The sequence below is a fragment of the Rhincodon typus genome, chromosome 42 (assembly GCF_021869965.1).
Source record: "Rhincodon typus isolate 14 chromosome 42, sRhiTyp1.1, whole genome shotgun sequence".
Classification (NCBI taxonomy): Eukaryota; Metazoa; Chordata; class Chondrichthyes; order Orectolobiformes; family Rhincodontidae; genus Rhincodon; species Rhincodon typus.
Window position 1 is genome coordinate 9,720,160 of NC_063373.1, and position 21,934 is coordinate 9,742,093.

At 40.7% G+C, this 21,934-nt stretch overlaps 1 protein-coding gene across 6 annotated transcripts in view; it reads left to right on the forward strand.

Annotated features, from left to right (window-relative positions):
* Nucleotides 1-21,604, forward strand: part of LOC125487523 (probable G-protein coupled receptor 139) — a 75,717-nt gene extending 54,113 nt beyond the window's left edge. For 3 of the 6 annotated variants that reach the window (XM_048619166.1, XM_048619168.1, XM_048619165.1), the window contains exons 4-5: nucleotides 3,324-3,550; nucleotides 18,544-20,476. In XM_048619166.1, coding sequence (XP_048475123.1) covers nucleotides 3,511-3,550; nucleotides 18,544-19,454 — 951 coding nt within the window. In that variant the 5' untranslated portion in view covers nucleotides 3,324-3,510 and the 3' untranslated portion in view covers nucleotides 19,455-20,476. Of the gene's footprint in view, nucleotides 1-1,650; nucleotides 1,758-3,323; nucleotides 3,551-4,794; nucleotides 4,826-18,543; nucleotides 20,477-21,071 lie in introns of those variants that run through there. The other 3 variants (XM_048619167.1, XR_007265936.1, XR_007265935.1) reach the window with 3 other exon arrangements.
* Nucleotides 21,605-21,934: the final 330 nt, after the last annotated feature.

Below are 21,934 nucleotides of genomic sequence, written 5' to 3' on the forward strand. Positions count from 1 at the left end.
CATAGATCAGCCATGATCTCATTGAATTATGGAACAGGATCGTGGGGCTGAATGGCCTATTCCTGTTCCTGTGTTCCAAAGTAAAGATTTGTCAACACAATGCCCATCAAACATTCTCAGAATGGAGTTAGATACAGAGTAAAACTCCCTTTACACTGTCTCCATCAGACAGTCATTGGGCAAGTAGAGCACCGGGTTGTAAAGCTCTGTTTATTCCCATCTCCCTGTACAGGTAAAGCATCGAGATTGATGCAGAGTAAAGTTGCCTTGATGTGCCAATCAAAAGTTTGAAGGGGAAGGGGTAATTGGAGGAGAAATGCTGATTTAAACTCCTTCTCAACTATTCGCATCTGACACCACCACGGCTTTGCCCGAGGGCATGCGTGCGCACGGACACGCATATGCACACGGACACACGGACGCGTTTACACATGCATACGTGCACACGCACATCCCTGAACTTTCGACTGTGATACCACAAGGTCAAAATCTGACTGGTTCAATAATCTCAGCAAGAATAGAACTACTTCACAAATTGATAGGTTGCCAGTTACAACTAAGAGACGGGACTAGCAAAGTGAGAGAGTCTTCATATAATGGTATCGGGAACATAGACAGCAAGAACCAAATCAAAGGCTGATGGCGGAATGTGGGAATTTACAGATATTCTGAGGGAGGAGGAAGAAATGGACAGACATACACCAATCAAGGGACAGGGAGAGACAGAAGGACATTTAGAATTCCAAAGTCATTAGTTCAGGTCAGTACTTGATTTAAAAATTGAACATTTCTTGGTGAAAATATGTTAGAAAGTAACTTGTGAAGAGGACGTAAGAGTTATTCAAGATGTGGAAAACGTGAGTGAGTGGGTAAAACATTGTCTGTATAAGAAAGAGTGTGATGCTTGTCTCATTGGAATTCAGAAGAATGAGGGGAGATCTTATAGAAACATATAAGATTATGAAGGGAATAGATAAGGTGGAGGCAGGGAGGTTGTTTCTGCTGGCAGGTGAAACTAGGACTAGAGGGCATCGCCTCAAAATAAAGGGAAGCAGATGTAGGACTGAAGTCAGGAGGAACTTCTTCACCCAAAGGGTTGTGAATCTGTGGAATTCCCTGCTCAGTGAAGCAGTTGAAGCTACCTCGCTGAATGTTTTTAAGGCAAGGCTAGATAAATTTTTGAACAGTAAAGGAATTAAGGGTTATAGTGTGCGGGCCGGTAAGTGGAGCTGAGTCTCAAAAAGATCAGCCACGATCTTATTAAATGGCGGGGCAGGCTCGAGGGGCCAGATGGCCTACTCCTGCTCCTAGTTCTTATGTTCTTATGTTCTTATTTTGTCAGGTAAAATTGATAAAGAGACTTTAATTTAAATGGTGAGATATTACAGGACTCAGAGGGAGAGACAGATCTGGGTGCCCTGGGATATCAGTCACATTGAGTTAGTCCGGATGTTGCATTGAGATAGTCTGCAATTTGCGTCATCCACACTTTTCACTGAAAGTGAATGGAGACCATTATTGCACTGCTGTTGTGAAACAAAATCCTGCATTGAATCTACTCGCCATTATTTGCTATTATGGCGAAAAGCAAGGTAGTTCCAATTAATTGTGATATGAAATGTTGTTAAGTTTCTCTCATTTCCATCCTAGAGTGGTGGCTGGTGAGCCGCCTTCTCGGTCCGTTGCAATCCGTGCGATGCAGGCACACCCGCACTGTTGATCAGAAGGGAAACTTAATCTAACTGAGCCTGCCATTGGTAATCTTCATTTTTTATGGGTCATTCTTATTCTGTTCTTTCTTACCACCACCCCCCGCACAACTTAAACACATTCCGGAAAGTGGCGGTCCACTAAGGCTCCAGCATGTGTGGAGGTGCAGTTTGGAATTGCCTTCCTGCCAGAAGTGTATGAGGTTCGTGGCCCAGACTGCTTGAAATGTGTCACAGACAGCATTCATGCTACGGTGTGTCTGGAAACGTGTTTGGCTTGTCACTTTTGCTTCTGTTACGCGTTAAGAGTGGTCTGTTTGGAGATTCCCTCGATACCTGAGGAGCTGAAATGGTTTGTGAGGTATCTTCCTGCGGTCAAAGTCCTCACTGAGAGTGTGTAATGGAGAACGGTCACTGGAGGCTAAAATAACGAAGCCCTTCGTGTGTGGGTGGATTCAAAACACCAAACTTCCTGTAAATAGCCAAACACACTAACCTTGTGCTCACAGAGAGGGGTGCTAGCATGGCTAAAAATAATACATTCAAATGGGTGTCAGCAATTATAGCGTCATTGAGATGCACAGCAGGAAAACAGACCCATTGGTCCAACTTGTCGGTGCCGACCAGATATCCTAAATTAATCTCGTGTCATTTGCCAGCATTTGGCTCCTTATCTCTGTACACCCTTCCTATTCATGCACACATCCAGATGCCTTTTAATTGTTGTATTTGTACCAGCCTCCACCAATTCCTCTGGCAGTTCATTCCATACACGCACCACCCTCTGCATGAAAAATTGTCCCTTGGCTCCATTTTAAACCTTTCTCCCCCTCCACCTTAAACCCATGGCGTCTAGTTTTGGACTCCTACCCCAGGAAAAAGACATTGACTATTCGACCTATCCATATCCCTCATGATTTTATAAACTTCTATAAGCTCATCCTTCAGCCTCCAGGCAAAATTGCCCAAGCCTTTTCAGCCTCACCCTTCAGTCCAATCCCTGCAGCCCTGACAACATCCTGTTAAATCTTTCCTGAGGCATAATAGGGTGGATAATCGGAGACATTTTCCCAGGGTTGAAGTTTCAATTACAAGGGGGCAAAGGTTCAAGGTCAGAGGGGGAAAGTTTAAGGGAGATGTGCGAGGAACGTTTTTCACGCAGATAGTGGTAGCGGCCTGGAATGCGCTACCAGAAGAGGTGGTGGAAACGGGCACATTGAAGGCATTTAAGAGGCACTTAGATAGGTACATGAATCGGGAGGGAATAGAAAGATACAGATCAAAAAATGGCAGGTTTCTTTTGAGGCTAATTAGGGCATGATGGTCAGCACAGACATGGAGAGCCGAAGGACCTGTTCCTGTGCTGTACTTTCTTTTGTTTATTTTGTTCATTTCTTAATCAGTCAGCAACAAGAGACGTGAAGGCGTCTCAAGCGCGACAACTTTTCACATCCAGAGCAAAGAGCAATCACGTACAGTTAATGCTTCTTTGACATCTCTCATCGACTTTTCGTTCTGTCAATATGTTTAGAAAGTGCCTTTTGTGCATCTCTAAATAAGGACTGTGGAATTTAATAATATTTAGTGAGTCGCTTTTCTCGGTTTCCCACTTAGGTTTCCAAATCATCTGGCAGCCGTATGACATTTGCTCTGGTCCAGATCTGAAAAGCTCAACAGGAAAATGCACAGTCGATGAGAAAAACATGGAAAGTGGCAACTTGTACCTGCCCCGAGGTTTGAACAGCCTCACAATATAATCTGTTGTGCTCGGATTCTAATGCTAACTCAGCTTTTCAGATAGATGGCTTTCAATGAGCCGCTTATTCTACAAAACAAGCAAGGTAACTATAAGTGTGCTGCATGGTGTTATCTTGTACACGGCCTGCTCAGCTTTGTGCATTTTCCCTGTAGTCTGGTGTTTTTCATGTTATGTTTAAACGCGAAAGTTGTTCTGTTTCAAGCAATGGGGAAAGTCATTTACCAAAGCAAAAATCTAAATTCCAGAAATGTCGTGCAGTTATGCTTCCTTTATTGAAGCATAATGAAGTATGATTTCTCGCGTGTACGTAGCATTTGTCGCTCAATCGAGTCTCAAAAGATACATTCAGCTTTCCATTGATTTGTGTTTTGGTTGAAAGGCTATCGGCATCTCGTGGTAAATTGATATTGTAGCCGGGCATACCCAAGCAGCCAAGAAAATAGACAAGCAAGGTTAGGGATCCTCGAAGCCATTCCCTTTGCCTTCACTGTGGTTGTGCTGCAGTAGGAACATTGGAAAATATCAGTCATAGAGTACATTAAAAGGGTAATACAGCTTGGAAACAGGCCCTTCAGCCCAAACTGGTCCACGCTGACAATGGTGCCCCCTCAGCTCGTTCCAATTCCCTGCATTTGGTCCATATCCGTCTAAACCCTTCTGATCCATGTACCTATCCAAATGTATCTGATGAGTTCCAAATGGTGTTCAACATTGTGCAATCATCAGTGAGCAACTCAAATTCTGATCTTGTCATAATGTTATACAGCATGGAAACAGACCTTTTGGCCCAACCAGTCGATGCCAAACATAATTCAAAAATCATTGACATAGCAGCTGAAAAGGGTAGGTCTTAGATACGCCTCTATTGATATTCTGAGTCAGAGATGTTTGGCTCAAACAGTGGAATGAGGGTTGGTGAATAAATGCTGCTTTAGAACATAGAACATAGAACATTACAGCGCAGTACAGGCCCTTCGGCCCTCGATGTTGCGCCGACCTGTGAAACCAATCTGAAGCCCGTCTAACCTAAACTATTCCATTATCTTCCATATGTTTATCCAATAACCGTTTAAATGCCCTTAAAGTTGGCGAGTCTACTACTTTTGCAGGCAGGGCATTCCACGCCCTTACTACTCTCTGAGTAAAGAACCTACCTCTGACATCTGTCCTATATCTATCACCCCTCAATTTAAAGCTATGTCCCCTCATGCTAGCCATCACCATCCGAGGAAAAAGGCTCCCACTGTCCACCCTATCTAATCCTCTGATCATCCTGTATGTCTCTATTAAGTCACCTCTTAACCTTCTTCTCTCTAACGAAAACAGCCTCAAGTCCCTCAGCCTTTCCTCATAAGACCTTCAGAAGTGAAGAAGGGTCTAGGCCCGAAACGTCAGCCTTCCTGCTCCTCTGATGCTGCTTGGCCTGCTGTGTTCATCCAGCTCTACACCTTGTTATCTCAGATTCTCCAGCATCTGCAGTTCCTACTATCTCTGGGAGGAAGTGGAGAACAGTTGAGAATACTGTCCCTTGGCGGTAATTCAGTATTTCTGATGCTTTCTTGAATTCATAATAAGGAAGGATTTAACAATGATTGCAGGTCAGAATCTGATGTATGTAATATGAAGATGAAGAGGCCATGCTTATGTATAAGTAAAATAATGAGCTTGTTGGAAATCTGGGAAAAAGAAGAAATTTTGAAAAAGACACAGAAAATGCTGACAAACCTCAGCAAGTCTAATAGCATTTGTGGAGAGAGAAATGGAGTTAATATTTTGAATCTAATATGATGTTCAGAAGGAGATTCATACCAGGATTGAAATAATAACTCTTTTCCTGTCTGTGCAGCTGGTTTCAGATCTGCTGCATTTCTCCAGCATTCCTTGTGTATGCTACAGTATACAGTGTGGTTCATGATAAACTATCCCATTTTCAAGTCTTAAATAGTCTGACAAATAGTTTCAGTGGATATTTCACCACATTCTTTAACTCAGCTCTGAACTTACTCTGTACCCCTGTATAAATTAACGGTTGATGCACAAATCCAGTCATATGCTGCCTGTGCACACAATGTATAAAATATGTTTTTAACCCAAAGAACCAGGATATGCTGTTAATTATGTAAATAGGTTCATATGAAAAATATGTAAGGGCATTCTTAAGACAGCTATTATGATGACACAAGTCCTTTGTTGCATGCTGTTACCTTACCTTTTTGGTACAATATTGTGTTTTCAACATTTTACAAGAAATAACCATAAATTGATCGAAGGTGAAAGTGACAGTTAACCAGGCAGAAGCGTCAAGGGTTGCATAAATTATAACAGAAGGGAAGCAGCATATTGGTGTTATGGACAACACATTGAATGGGAAATAGTTTCTAGCAACCTGGTTTAAGATTACAGCTATTAGCATAACCAGGAGATCCATCACTGCCATGGTACGAGGTAACATGAAAAGCATCAGGAAAGGCCGTATCTTCGTCAAGGCAGGATTGCAATCACTGTGAAATTAGCTGTGAAAGAGAAAGAGAAAGATCTTATGAAAATATGGTCATGAGACAGAGTGAGAACAAACAAATTACCAGTTACACTCCGACCAAAGGGCCTAGCTTTAGACCATTCCTAGCTGAACGTGAACATTTTAACTACATTTGTAAGATTGAAGTTATTCACTCTGTTTGGACAATTATTTCACATTTTATGATAGTCATTCAGATTAGAAGCACCATAAGTCAATATCATATCAATGTACAATTATTCAATGAGTGCAAAGTAAAACTGACAAAATAAGAAAAACATTTGAAATGAATATAGAACCATCAAAACTTTTTGCAAAAGTAAAGAAAAAATACAAAAACGGGCAAACAGCAAATGAGCTACCCATGATACTGGAATTGGCAAGAACATGGATCATATTTCCCTGATGATAAAAAAAAGTGACTCCTTTCAGCTGTTGATTAGATAGTCATCTGTGATGTTCACCATCAAATTCAAACATTGGAAATGGTAAAGGAAGTGTCATATTTGGTGAAGTGCCCTCCAAAATGTAATGCTGCTTTCTGTTGCCAAGATAAAGGATCAACCTAATTGAATGGTGAATATTTAAAATTAAGTGCAGATACACTGAAAGTAAAAGCAGCCAATATTAATATCGGCGCAGTCGTACTGAAACACACAGAGAGGATGTGTAAACTCAGATACGTTGCACTGTTTTGGGATCTGAAGGAGATCTCAACTCTCAACAGTGACAAATTTATAATCATTACCTGCACTGAAACTGGAAAAGGAGAGCTGGCCTGGAGTAGTAATTGAATTCTCAGAGAACAGAAGCATTATGCTCTGTGAGTTAGAGGGAACTATTAATCATACATGAAGTGATGACTGTTACATTGCGTTGATACCTGTCAAAAGCTTGAATCCTAATATTTCCTTGAATATACACAATCACCGAATCCGCCGGTTATTAACACAATAGTTCAATCTGCTCAGTTGTCCAATTCAGGGAATTATCGAATTATTGCCAAAATCAGTAGCCAAGTAAAGCGCCAATGTTATTTTTCACCACCCTTAAATTTACCACGAGGTCATAAGATATAGCAGCAGAATTAAACCATTCAGCACACCGAGTCTGCTGTGCCATTCGATCAAGCTTAATATATTTCTCAACCCCATTCTCCTTCCTTTGTCATGTAACCTTTACTCCCTTTACCTATCAAGAATCAATCTATCTCTGTCCTAAATACACTCAATTACTTGGCGTCCACAGCCTTCTGTGGAAATGTGTTTCAAAGATTTACTACGTCTGGCTGAAGAAATTCCTTCTCACCTCCATTTGAAAGAGTTGACCCTTCAACTTTAGGCTGTGCCGTGTGTCCTAGTCTCTCATATGAGTGGGAACATCTTCTCCACTTCCACTCTATCCAGGCCTCTCAGTATTCTGTAAGTTTTAATAAGATTACCCTCTTTCTAAATTCCATTGAGTAAAGGTCAGAAATTACATGATGCCAAGTTATAATCCAACAGGACATGACACACTCAGGTGCTTTCGTCATTGATAATGTGTTGAACGCTGCAAAGAACTTGACGTAGTTTCTCTGCTCCCAGGAAGTGCTGGACGATGAAGGGTACCCCATCGGACATATCTTGTGTCTGTCTTCTGAGGAGTTCATTACAGTTTTTCACCATGGCATGTCTGATCTGGTGTTCAATGAGTTGAGTGTCATATCCTGTTCCTATGAGGGCGTCCTTCAACACCTTCAGGTGCATGTTTCGTTCCTCTTCATCCAAAAGGATCCTGTGTATGCATAGGGCTTGTCCATAGGGGATGGCTGTTTTAATATATTCAGAGCAGAAGATAGAGAAGTACAGCATCGTGAGGTTATCCAGGGGCATGTGATAGACTGACTCCAAACCAAGACAAAAACAGATTCTAAACAGGGCCTCACACCTAACATGCATTGCCTGAGCTAAAATATCACCTTTTCTTTACATTGATAAAACCTTTACTTCTCTCAGGACAGTGACTTGAAAGGAATTTGGGGATTTACATGTATATATTTATCAGTTAAAACCTTTAAACTGATTAAAGATTTAGCAGCATGCTCGGTTTGTTTAGTACATCCTCATCAGTGGTGTGACCATTTGATCTTTTACTTATAAATTCTGTGTCTGATACTATCCTCTCTCACTAACAACTGAAGAAGGAGTGAGGCTCGGAAAGCTTGTGTTTTCAAATAAATCTGTTGGACTATAACTTGGTGTCATGTGATTTTGGATCTTGTCCACTCCTTTCTGAGAGTGGCACCTCCATACCATTAAGTAAAGACTGAGAGTCCTCAGTCTCTTTGTATATGATGAGCCCGTCAATCCCGGGATAATAATTGTGAATCTTCTCTGGACTGCTCCAAGTCAGCACATCCTTACCTAGATACAGGACCCAAAAATGCTCACAATCTTTCAAAAGTGAAGAGGAGGGAATGATTATATACAAGTCTGTAAAAAGCTAGTGATCTCCATCCAGAATAAAAGCCACACAGGTAAAGTTGGAGAATCTATGTAAGTAACCAATGTTTAATGGGATACTACATAAAAGCAGTATTTTAACTGGAATTCCAATCACTGCAATCACACAATACTAAATTTCTAACAGAAGACCTGTTAATATTTCATGCACTTTTATCAGATATGCGGAACACATGGTGCAATTCAGTGAAAAGCTGTTTCATTTATAATTGAAGGAGGGCATTGGGGAGTTGATTAGTTGATTGTTCTTGTATTTTAATGATATGTTTTAACACAGTGCAGCTGCTGCCCAGTTGCAGTTTATCTTTTCAGGAAAAAAAATGTTTTTCATGGGGTTTACTTTCACAAAAGCTACCTGGGGAATGCAGAGTGATCCCTTTAACATTTCATTCTTTGACCTTCTTGATTGATATGTGTCATTGCAAACAGTGATGCTTCCCAATCACATCGTTCAGAAGCATTTTTTTTCTGCAGAAAGCAATACGGTTAGGGTTAGATCTCAATTCTGATCATTGCATATGATCACTTGGCAAGTGCAACATGACACTCACTGAGAACTGCCTGTATTTATTGTGACCAGGTGGGTTATTTTGCACAGTACCTCATATAATCAGTGTAGACCTGCCCAGGGTAATGTAATTTTATTAAATGTGAAAAGTTGTGGTTCGCCATGAACTGACCCATTTCAGTGGTTTTGTTCTGTCTAAATAGGCTGAGATCTGTACCACTCAGTATTGAAATATCTCATCCAGCACGTGTAACTTCAATGTTAACAGCTCCAGTTCAGCACAGTTACATTATGTTTGCACAGTTTAATTGTAAGCTGTGTCTGTTCAGTGTGTATTTTTTTCTTTCTTTCTGGCATGATCCCAACCTTTCTGGAACATATCTCCATCTGTTATGTCAGTATTTTAAAACTCTATTTAATTGTGCACATTCAGGACAATTTTATTCAGTTCTGCTACATCTACGTTCAAATCAGGGCACTCATGTACAATGCTCTGGGATCTAATTCATTATTATTCAGTACATCGTGTACAGATCTCGTTTATTCATTTTAAAATCTGTGTAGTCTTCAGCAGAATGTCATAGTTTTGCAGATAATGGAGAAGCCCGGTTGAGTAACTTTATAAAAACCAAAGAACTGCGAATGCTGTAAATCAGAAAGAAAAACAGAAATTGCTGGAAAAACTCAGCAGGTCTGGCAGCGTCTGTGGAGAGAAATCAGAGTTCAAATTTCGGGTCAGGTCACCTTTGCTCAGACCCTCCCTAGACGCTCCTACAAATACAGTGCAAAGTGTCACCCTTCTGTGCTGTACTCATTGTCTAAACCTCTCTCTATATCCGACTGCTCCCTCCCCAGTGATACTCCATTCTGCTTTTGTCCATGGCTCTATGTTTATTCCTGTCACCCCACGGCTTTTCCACGGTCGCCATAGAAACTAAGAATGTAGAAGCAGGAATAGCCACACAGCCCTTCAAGCCTGTTTCACAGTTCAATAGGATAATGGCTGATCAACCCATCAGGAACTTGTTCCATTTTTTTTTCCCAAACGCTTTGATCCCTTCAGTCCTAAGACCCAGTGCAGAACCAAATGATGGAAACACTCAGCAGGTATGGTCTTTTCTGAAAGGACTGCAGGACCAAAGCAGTGCCTTATCTATATGGTTTTTCAATGCCCTGAGGGTTTCCGCTTTTAAGCAGTGAGTTCCAGATACCATCCTCTCAAATTCATTCTGAACCTTCTTCTCCTTAACTTAAAACTGTGCCCCGTTTACTGGCACCGCTACTAAAGGGGAAATGTTTCTCTCTACTTCCCGAATTATGTCTATTCCAATGATGGACACCTCCGTCAGGTTCTCCGTTTTCCTTCTCTGCTCTAAGGTAAACAACTTCAGGCTGTCCAGGCACTCTTCAAAGTTGAATTACTTCATCCCAGGCAGTGCAATCACGCCATTCCAGTTGGGTAATGAACAGAATTTCACACAGTACTCTGGCTGCGACCTAACACTACATACAGCTCTATCAAACCTCTTTGTTCTTGTATTCAATTCCTTGTCTGATACAGGCGAGTATTTCAAATGCCTTCCTAACAGATTCGGCTGCCTTCAAGAACCTAGAGAAGTACATACCAATTACCCTGTTATTCTCTGTACTTCCCATGGTCCTAGCATCCTATGTGTAATTCCTTCCATTGTTAATTCTCCCAAAATTCATCTCCTCATTCTTTACAGGAACCCGTTAAGTTTCCCACAGTTCGGAGTTCCAATTTGCTTTGCTGAGTAATGAATATATCCCACAACCTTCAAAGATCTGCGGACGTGACACCCAAATCCCTCAGTCCCTCTGCACTCCTCAGATTTGTACCATAATGATATTATGATATTAAGTATATATTGACTCTTCCTATCCCTTCTGCTAAAATATATGACCTAATTTTGAAGCAGATATTTACTGGAATTCAAAGACAAGGGTATGATTTTGATTAAGGTTTTTGGGCTTTGATTTGCAACTGATAGAACAGGTAGGAAGGAACTATTCCCACCAGACATGCAATCGAGAATGAGCAGCCACCGTCTAACCATCGCACAAGGTTTCAGGACTTTTTCAGGGCAAGTGTTCCATGTTCTGACAAAACTTTTGTTGTGGAAGAAACTGCTGAATGTCCATGTTGATTTTGGAAGGTTGGAAGGTGCCAAATTGAAAGCTATTGCTCTCCGACCTCCCATTAAACTACTTTGGAGCAGTGCATGTCGCCGCGTGCAGCAATGCAGAGGCTGAGGACAGATTGGGAGTGGGGCAGAAAATTAAACTGACAAATGACCAGAAGATCAGGCTCCAGACTGAATGGATATAGTTCTGTGGTGTAACCACCCAGCCTGTGTTTGCTGTTCACAACTCAAAACAGACCCCATTGTGAGCAGTGAGTTGGTAATTAAAATGCAAAAAATTACAACTTAATTTTGTTCATTTTCAACGTGCAAAATCTTGAAGATCCCCTGAAGAAAGACACTTCAGTTGTATGCTCAGTTATTAAAATGCAGAAAACCAATTTCCAAAATGTTGAATCCAACTACTGGCTAAAACAATCTCCAAGTGTCAGACTGAACACACAGTCATAAAGTTATACCACACGGAAACAGACACTTCTGTTCAACTCCTCCATGCCGACCAAGTTTCCCAAAAATAAATTAATCCCACTTAACTGTGTTTGTCCCATATCCCTGTAAACGTTTCCAAATATCTTTTAAATGTTGTATATCTCTACCTCCATCTAGCACTTCCTCTGGCAGTTCATTCCACACAAGAACCACCAACGACAGAAGTCAGGCTAACTGGGCTTATCATTTCTTGTATTCTGCCTGTCTCCTTTCTACCAGAAGTGTTACTTCAGCCATCTCCCAGTCCTCCCAGACCCTGCGTGATTCCAGTGATTCCTAAAGATCACATACAGTGCCTCCAAAATCTCCTCAGATATGCTTCAGACCCTGGGTTGGAGACCCTCTGGTCTGGGTAATTTATCCAGCTTCAGCCATTTCAGCTTCCCCAGTATCTTCTCCTCAGCGACAACGACTACATTGACTCTCTTGAAGTTGTGGCAGGCTGGTCGTTTCTTTCACTGTGAAAACTGATGCAAAGTAACGATTCATTTCCTCCGCCATTCATTTTTTACCAATACTACTTCTCCAGCCTCTTTTCTCAGCTGTCCAATGCCAAAGCTTGCCTCCATCTTATCTTTTAAGATTAAAATAAACCCACATATGTCATCTTCTTTTATATTACTAGCAGGCTTAGCCTCCTATTTCAACATCACCCTGATTGTTTTTCTTTTAATTATCTTCTACTCGTTTTGAAAACATTCCCAATCCTGTGGCTTCCTCTGAATCTCCACCACATTTTAAGCTTTTTCTGTTGATTTTCTGCTGTCCCTGACTTCCCTCGTCAGCCATAGTTGCCTCATCCTCTACTTAGAATTTCTGTGGTTCATCCTGAATTACCTCCAGAAACTCCTGACGTTGCTTTGCCACTGTCTTCCCTGCTAAGCTCCCCTTCTAATCAACCCTGGCTAGCTCCTTCCTCATGGCTTTATTGTCATTTTTACTCACAAAATCCGGAATTGCCTGTTGTCCAGTGGGCTCTTACACATGCTGCTAGAAATAAAAGTCTCCTAAACATTGCACAAATACATTTTGGGTATCCAATAACAAGCTGTTTTCCCCAGTCCAACTCATACTGAATCCCCTTTGATTATTGCAGTATGCTCTTCTTACATATTTTCATTTATCATCTCCCCTCATCCTGACTACAAGTAGGAGATCTGTACATTAACTGCTTTTCCTCAACTCTACCCGCACAAATTCTACATCTTCCCACTCTATATCACTTTTTTTTCTCTACTCATTTGTAGGATCTGGGCGCCGCTGGCTGACCAGCATTTCTTGCCCACTCCTAGTTGCCCTTGAGAAGGTGGTGGTGAGCTGCCTTCTTGAACCATTGCAGTCCTCCTGCTGTGGGTTGACCCATAATGTTATTACGGAGGGACTTCCAGGATTTTGACCCAGCGACAGTGAAGAAATGGTGATATATTTCCACGTCAGGACGGTGAGTGAATTGGAGGGGAACGTGGAGGTGGTGATGTTCCCATATGTCTGATTCCCTTGTCCTTCTGGAAGGAAGTGATAGCGGGTTTGGAAGGTGCTGCCTGAGGATCTTTGGTGAATTTCTGCAGTGCATCTTGTAGACAATACACACTGCTGCAACTGAGCGTCCGTGGTGGAGGGAGTGTATGCTTGTAGATACAGCGTATATCAAGCAGCTGCTTTGTCCTGGATGGTGTCAAGCTTCTGGAGTGTTGTTGGGCTGCACTCATCCAGGAAAGTGGCGAGTATTCCATTACACTCTTGACTTGTGCCTTGTAGATGGGGGACAGGCTTTGAGGAGTCTAGAGGTGAGTTACTTGCCGCAGTATTCCTAGATTCTGGCCTGTTGTTGTAGACACTGTGTTAATGTGATGAGTCAGTTCAATTTCCGGTCAATGATAACACCCAGCATGTAGATAGTAGAGGATTCAGTGATGGTAACAACATTGAATGTCAAGGGACAGTGGTTAGATTGTCTCTTATTGGTGATGGTCATAGCCTGGCATTTGTGTGGCGTGAATGTCACTTGCCACTTGTCAGCCCAAGACTGGATATTGTCCAGATCATAGAACATTGAACATGGACTTCTTCAGTATCTGAGGAGTCACGAATGGTGCTGGACATTGTGCAATCATCAGCGATGATTGCTCTCAATGTTTTTTTTTAACTTCTTAACAACAATGCAACCTCGTCTCATCTGCCTGTCTTTTCGATATGACACACATCATTGGATATTTATTTGCCAGCCCCTTGCAATCGAGTCTTTGCTTTTCCCACATCATTATACCTCCCAAATTCAACGATGTCACAATCTCCTTTATTTTGTTTTGTATACTGTGTGCATTTATGTACAATTCACTCAGTCCTGCATAGATGGCTCCCTTCTCATAGTTGTCCCTTATCTACTGTGCCTGAAAGTTAACCTTTCCATACTCTCTGACCTATTACTCGTTCTGGAAACTTTAATAGCCCCTGTTGTGCCCTCACCCTCTTTAAAATTTCCCCTAACTTTCCATGCATCTGATCCCACCATCCCAGCGCTGCAACAGCACGATTTAGTTTAAAGCCCTATGGACAACCCTAATTATGGCATTCTCTAGGACACTAGCATGATTCTGGTACAGCCGAGCTCGTCAGAACAGCTCCAGCTTTCTCCAGTACTGGTGCCAATATCCCAAAAATTGGGATCCTTTTCTCCCACAGAAATCTTGGAGCCAGGCATTTACCTCTTTAATCTTGTGGACCCAGTGGCAATTAGTTCTAGCTCGGGTAGTAATCCAGGGATAATTACTTTTGTTGCACTGCTTTTTACTTTATTTCTTAGCTGATCGTATTCCCTGAAGAGAACATTTTTTCCTCTTTTTACCCGAATTGTTGGTACCTACACGGACCACAACAACTGGACCTTCACACTCCCATTGCATGTTTGTCTGCAGTCCAGATGAGATATCCTGAACCTAGGAATCAGGCAAACAAAACAGCCTTCATGACTCTTGATCTTGACCACAGGGAACAATGTCTATTCTCTGACTGAACTATCCCTGATAACAACAGGATTTCTCTTTCCTCCACCTTCTTCAATGGCTCCCTGTACCACAGTGCTATTATTAGTTTGTTCATCCTCCATACAGCTTGCTGTGATCTGCACAGGCAGCAAGAATCTCAAATAAGTCAGACAAGTTCAAGACCTGTGACTCCTTCAACACTACTTCGTGGGTCCCACAAACCCACTTGCTTGCAGTCACAACCGAATGTCCCTGATATATGACCAAACTCAGTGGAATCACACAGAAGGATTGGGCTGACCGCTGAAATACAGCGTCCAATTAATTCTGCTCCTCCCTGATGCCTCACACTTTTCAAAGCTCAGACTCTTGCTGATCACCTCTGAGCCTGAAGATCCTCAAACCACAAACATTTGTTCCGGGTGTCGTCACTACTGTCAAAGGGTTCCAACATCATGGAGGTACAACACATCACCTGGGTTGGCATCTGTATTTTATCTATTTAATTCTTAATTAATATTCTTAGAAGCCCTACTTGTCTTTTACTTCTTAACCTGTAAATATTTCCCTTATTTTCCTTCAATCTGAAAGTAACATGTAAGCGTTAGTAACTATTACCGACCAAAGAACTTATGATATAGGGGTCATGTCACTCTTTTGTGCTGAAGCCCTGATTTATCCTGATGAGAAAAGCTGTTGCTTTTCTTCAGTATTTTTGGAGCTGCATTCACTTGAGCAAATGGAAATTATGGCTTCACATTCATGATGGTGAGAATGTTTTTATATCCAAAGAACGAAGGTGATACAATCTTGAATTGAATTCATGATTGCTTAATCACTTTTATCAACACTAGAAATAACTATACTAAACTTTCCCTCATTCCATTCAATCGTAGTATTCTAATATGAAGTGTGTTTACCCATACTCATGAAAATCGTGCAGAGTTAGACCTGAAAACGATTAACTTAACTCTGGTGAACATGACATATTCTGGATTCTACATATGATGTAATCCTTAAATGTACTTGTTATGCCGATCTGATTCTGGACTGCCAGAATGTGGCTTAGCTGAACTCGACCAGATATCACCAGGTATCACTGAATCTCGCCATTCAAGTAGGAAATTCTAAAAATGAATGCAATTGTCAGTAACTGTATATGTTCACATTGAATACTATTGTGCTGTCCTGCGCAAAGTGTAGGGTCAGTGTTCCAACATTCCATATAACGATAAGGATTGTGCATGCTCATATTGATGGTTTTCATAACTACATGGGCCTCTACTCGAGACTATAACAGTGCTTAATTTTATCTGTGTGCAATGATTACAGAGGTAGATTTCTTTCTTTTTTTTTCAAATTGAGTATAAATTTGAGTTGAGTTTTCCTTAGAAATTATATATTTAAGGTATCGGAGCAGAATTAGATTGTTTGGCACATCGAATCATCTCCACCTTTCGATTATAGCTGATAGGTTTCTCCACATTATTTCCCTGTCTTCTCCTTGTAATCTTTTATCCCTCCACTCATCAATAAAAAAAATTTATCTCTGTATTATATACACTCAATGACTAGGCCCCCAAAGCCTTTCATGGCAATGAGTTCCAGAGTTTCACAACCCTCTGGTTAAAGAAATTCCTTCTCATCTCAGTTCTAAAGTGTCGTGCCTTCACTCTGAGGCTGTGCCCTTGGGTCTTCGTTTTTCCTATAGTCCACTCTATCCAAGCTTCTCAGTATTGTGTAAATTTAATGGAATTATTCCTTATCGTTCTATACTCCATCGAGTTTAGATGCAGATTACTCAGCCACTCTTCATATGAAATTTGACGCATAAGAAGTCCAGACTGGTAAGCAAAGAACGCAAGTACCTTTATCATACCTAATTTTCTCAAAATTGCTAACTGTAGTTGCTCTGTCTCTTGTTGTTGGGCATTTAATCTTTGATCCTTGACATAGCCTATGAAAAACATTCTGCTGCAACAAATCATCAACACCTGCCAACCCGTAGTTACACTTGTTTATTAATTGCAATAAGTTTAATTAATGCAAAATGTCATAGAATCTAATTAACTCCCTGGAGCCCTGACATAAGTATAACACTCATCATTTTCAAGGGTTCAGCAAATGAGTTCACAGCTTCTGATAGACATGCACGGATTAGTGAAAGGTCTGCAGTTTGCCATTTACTATTCCTTTGTTGCAGTGATCGGAGTTCCAGGTAAATTATTGTAGATTTTAAGTAACTCCTTCATAACTCTATCAAACAACGTAATTTTTAATTAGCGCTTCACCATTTTACAGATACTATTCATCACATTCAATGAGTATCCAGGAACAGCTGCAATGCTTTTACCTTAAAATGTGTTATGTTGATCACTATTTCTTGATAATAATTACCTCATGGATTATCCTATTTGTTGACAGCACTTTGAGGTATCAATGCTTTCATTCATCACATTTAATGTAGTTCTTTCTCCCATTACTAGCGTAGGACCCCATCCCCATTAAACTGTATTGTGTTGTCTGTAAAATCACACTGCTTGTCTAAATATCATCCCATGGCTTTAACTATATATCCTACCAAATTTGCCATTGTTTTCTTGTGACTCTTTGTGGTTTTGGCAGAACTATTGTTTGTGAATCGCTAACAAGTTATCATGGTTGAAAGTAGTAATGTTGATGGTTGACAATGAATATCCACATTATCATCACAGTGTAATCGAAATTCTCTCATCTTGCAGACTTTTTTGGTATGTGGATTATTATGACATTGCAACATTTGGGGTACGTAGTGCTATTGTTAATTTAGAATGTGATGGAACACTCTCGATGGTGGTTACATTGACAGAATTCAAAAATTGAATATTTTTTGTCTAAATTGGGTGAATGCATTTCCTAAGTAAGAGATTTTCAGCGCCATCATTTTCAAAGTACTGTTAAAAGTTTCCCGTTGGTGGGCGAGTGATAATTTTTCAAACACTGAATAGTTTTTTTGTTCTCAATCTCTAACATTGATTGCTTCAGCTCCATTGTCGACTGATATAACATGTCTTACTAATGGTTCTAAATTGATGACTTATTGTCAGGTTTGCTTTCACTCTCAACCTTTGTCAAGGCCTTCCGTTTCTTCTATCTTTCAGTACAGCATGTAAAGCAGTCGAACTGATTACAATTACCGTGTATATTTGATCAAATTCTCATTTTAAATCAACAATATGGGATGAAGTTGACCATTTGTCTTGCTAACGAGTGCAGCAGAGTGTTCGAGTTGTTGCAAGCAGTTTCTCCACTCGATATCATTCCCGTTCCAGTTCTAATGAAGCCCCAAATGTTTCCTATGATTACCAGCTAAGCTCCTCTCATTGCATCTTACGAATGATCGCCCCAGCAAAGTTGCAGAAACACAAATTTCCTTTTCACTTCTTTTTGTGTCAGAACATTTTTGAACAAGTTGTCTATCGGCTTTTTCAAAGTGAGTTATTTTAAGATTTTTCCTTGGGAGGGAGCCACATTTAATTCTGGTAGAGGCAAAAACTGTGGTCATATTAGCTTCCAGACATCGTGCTGTCTCTTCTCTTACTTATTGGCTTTGGCATTTACTGTATTTCTTTTCTGGTTTAATATTTTCTTGTAAATTAGATGTTTGGGTGTTTAGTTAGATGTTCGTTCCCATTTATTATTGACATCTTTCAGAGCTCATGATATTTCTTTCATCTTTGAGTCATTAATGTGGCATATTTTAACCAAGATTATTGAGTAAAACTAATCAAAATCATTAACCCAGCATAAGAGACACTTGTCCACGTTTGTTCAGCTCTCAGCTCTTTAAATTGCACAGAGTCCAGTAAGATGAATGATTTTATTCGAGTCAAATCAGTTACGATGGTATTCTCTCTTTCTCCTGCAGCTAACTTGGCAGTAATTGTGATCTTGTCCCGAAGAAGATGTGGTCTCTCTGGATGCATCATTTATTACTTGCTGTCCATGGCAGTGGCAGATCTTCTAGTAATAGTCACGGCTGTGATACTAAACCGGATGACTGGGATCTTTTCACCTTTTAGTTTCCTATCTATCACACCAGTATGCAGTGTGCGTACTGCAATAAACTTTGCAGTTGTCGACAGTTCAGCCTGGTTAACAGTCACTTTCACGTTTGATCGATTTGTGGCCATTTCTTGTCAGAAACTGAAAGTAAAATATTGCACAGAGAATGTGGCTATAGCAGTTATAGGTATAGTTTCCACATTGTCCTCCCTAAAAAGTATCTTCATATATTTTGCATTTGAACCTGTCTACATAATGAACAAGATACCCTGGCTCTGCACCGTAAAAGATATATTTTATACATCTCCTGCATGGACAGCATATGACTGGTTTCGCTGCATTTTAAACCCTCTGCTCCCATTCTTCCTTATTTTACTGCTCAATGCTCTGACTGTCAGACACATTCTAGCAGCTAATAGAGCCCGTAGGAGACTCAGGACCCAGAAGAATGGCGAGAATCAGAGTGACCCAGAGATGGAGAAACGGAAAAAGTCCATTGTTTTACTTTTTGCAATCTCAGGCAGTTTTATTCTGTTAAATTTATTATTTTTTGTCACGATCTTCAATATCCGAATTGGGAATGCTACTTATCACTCAGGCTCTGCCAACAGTAATTCCACATTTACACTTCAAGAAGGCGGATATATGCTTCAAATATTGAGTTCCTGCATCAATCCGTTTATTTATGCTGGGACCCAGAGTAAATTCAGAACTGAGTTAAAGAAGGGGATTAAATATCCGTTAAGCCTACTGATCAATTTAAGACAGATCTGAATCTGGAAAATCCAAGAAGAATTATTTAAATGCTTATTATTCTTGCAGAACATGCAAATGTTGCTAAAAACTGGAACAACCCCTGATCAAGTCCCCTTCTCAGTCCAGATTCTGTCTATGCCGATGCCCTGAATTGACTCCTGACAGTCCTTACGTGGATACCCACAATTGGTTGAAACGGTTCTTGATGCTCAATCAACCCCGCTGCAATATTTACAATTCCGGCCCTTTCAATGACTCCAGAATCATGACCTTAGTCTGAAATTCATCATGTTTGTGTTCTCCCACAGATTGTGAGATGACTTAACTGTCTCTGTGATTGTAACACTTTTCCACTAACGATAGGCTGCTGACAAAGTTAAGAGCATTTTCGCCAGTTTTAGTAGTGGGTGTTTTATGTACACCCTATGACATTGCTTTCCCTTTTTCTATGGGGACTATCATTTTCACACACAGGAAAACGCACAGAGACGGGGTGGCGGGAGGCGAGAGACAATAATCAGCAATGACATGGACTGTACAACTTTTCTCAACTTCCACTGATCGATATGAATAATGTTTTGGTCATTTGTTTGAGCCAGAGCAAATTTCTTGTGTAAACGAAATTTAATAGACGCGGAAAAAAGCACAAAACTGAGCAAACTACACAAAGATCGAATAGTGCAGTCTTATTGAACTCGAGCTGCTTCTTTTCCAGACGTACAGCTTGCGTGTAAAACATAGTCTGACCAATGATTTATCATTAGATTTATAAAATAGCAAAGAATATTTGGAGGCTATGAAAATGTTGGTGCGTATATCAGCCATATTACCTCCAACAATTTCGATTTCCTTGTCTTCCTCGTTAATTATTCATTTTCTTGAGCAGCGTTCAAGGCTTGGTCAATAGTCAGGCCATGTGACGATGGCAGATTTCCTTCCACAGAGAAATTAGTTACATAGCTGAGCGAGTTTGTTGCTTCCAGGACAAACAGCATTAGTTGTATAGTCGCTGCTCGCTAGTTTTTTTTTTCATTTGGGCCACATTGGGGTTCGAACCCACATCTCAAAAACATTAAGGTGCAGGGCTGGATAAACGCAGCAGGCCAAGCAGCATCATAGGAGCAGAGAGGCTGACGTTTCGGGCCTAGTTTGCTCCTATGATGCTGCTTGGCCTGCTGTGTTCATCCAGCCCTGCACCTTGTTGTCTCGGATTCTCCAGCATCTGCAGTTCCTACTATCTCTCTCAAAAACATTAACCTGGCGATATGGTTTACTAGGTCAGCGAAATGCCCATCAGTGTTGGTTCAATAAAAACAGCCATCATTCTTCTAAATTCTACTGAAGTTCTAATCTGCCGATCTGTTCTTGACTAGTCAGCCTATTCATCCCAGCAATCATCCTCATCAATCACCTTTAAATTGAAATCAATGCCGGCATGTCCTGTCTTGACTCGAGGGACAAAAACTGTAAACACTTTTCATCGAGCGACTTCACCAAGATCCTATAATTTTTACAACACCATATGTTTAAACTACGAAACTCCGAAATAAAATCAAACATTTCATTTGTTTTCTTCACTTCTTGCTGCACTGGAAGTGTGTGTTTCATGTCCAATGTACCTATATTCCTTTGCAGATTCGTTATGTCTACATACTATCATGTGTCATGACACCACGAGGAAATAAAACATTCGCAGATCAGAGATTGATGATTGAACCAGAATCGTTTTCCAACTCTTTGTTTCTACACGTGTTCCATCCACATCTTCTGCCTTTTACCATATTTTTATTCGTTAATTAATCTTTCCCGTTTTTCACCGTATCATAAGGCTTCTCTTCTGTGTATTTATTCCTCCTGACCTAATTTCTTTGCCTCTGGCTTCGTTTCAAACCCGTTATATCCTTCACTGAGTAAACTCACAGAAATACAGAACTGTTACAGCATTTACCACTCAACACTCATCCCAACTTGCTTCACGCCATTCCAGTTGTTTCTCCATTTTAGACCTGGTCTCATTCCCTCTGCACCGCTTTGATCTCTGCTGCGGCATTATCCCTTGCCCGCTATTTTGGTTTTCTCTCTCTCGGCCACTTTGTTTCTCCGGTGCTGCTACGCCTTTATTCCCATTTTGCTCTCAGTCGCTATTTGACACAGTAACTGTTACTCTCCCATAAGAAACACATTAATTTCTGTTATTAACTGAATGAACTGTTAATCTGTTCGCATTGTTATTAAACACTTCTCTTTGTGTATCAGTACATTTTAGCCTTTATTATTTTGTGGACAGCTGTTTTTTTGAATGTCAACAGAAAGCTGGTTCATGTGACTGGAAGTGAGTGAATTGGCCTGATATTGAATAACAATTTCTCCTTACACTGACATCAACAAACTTGCTTCATGACTGGCTTTTAAACAGGAAAACTTGTGCGGGGCGCCTGAACAGCGGAAAATGAATTGCACATCGGACTAAAATCAGAGAAGATGAGAATTATAGTCAA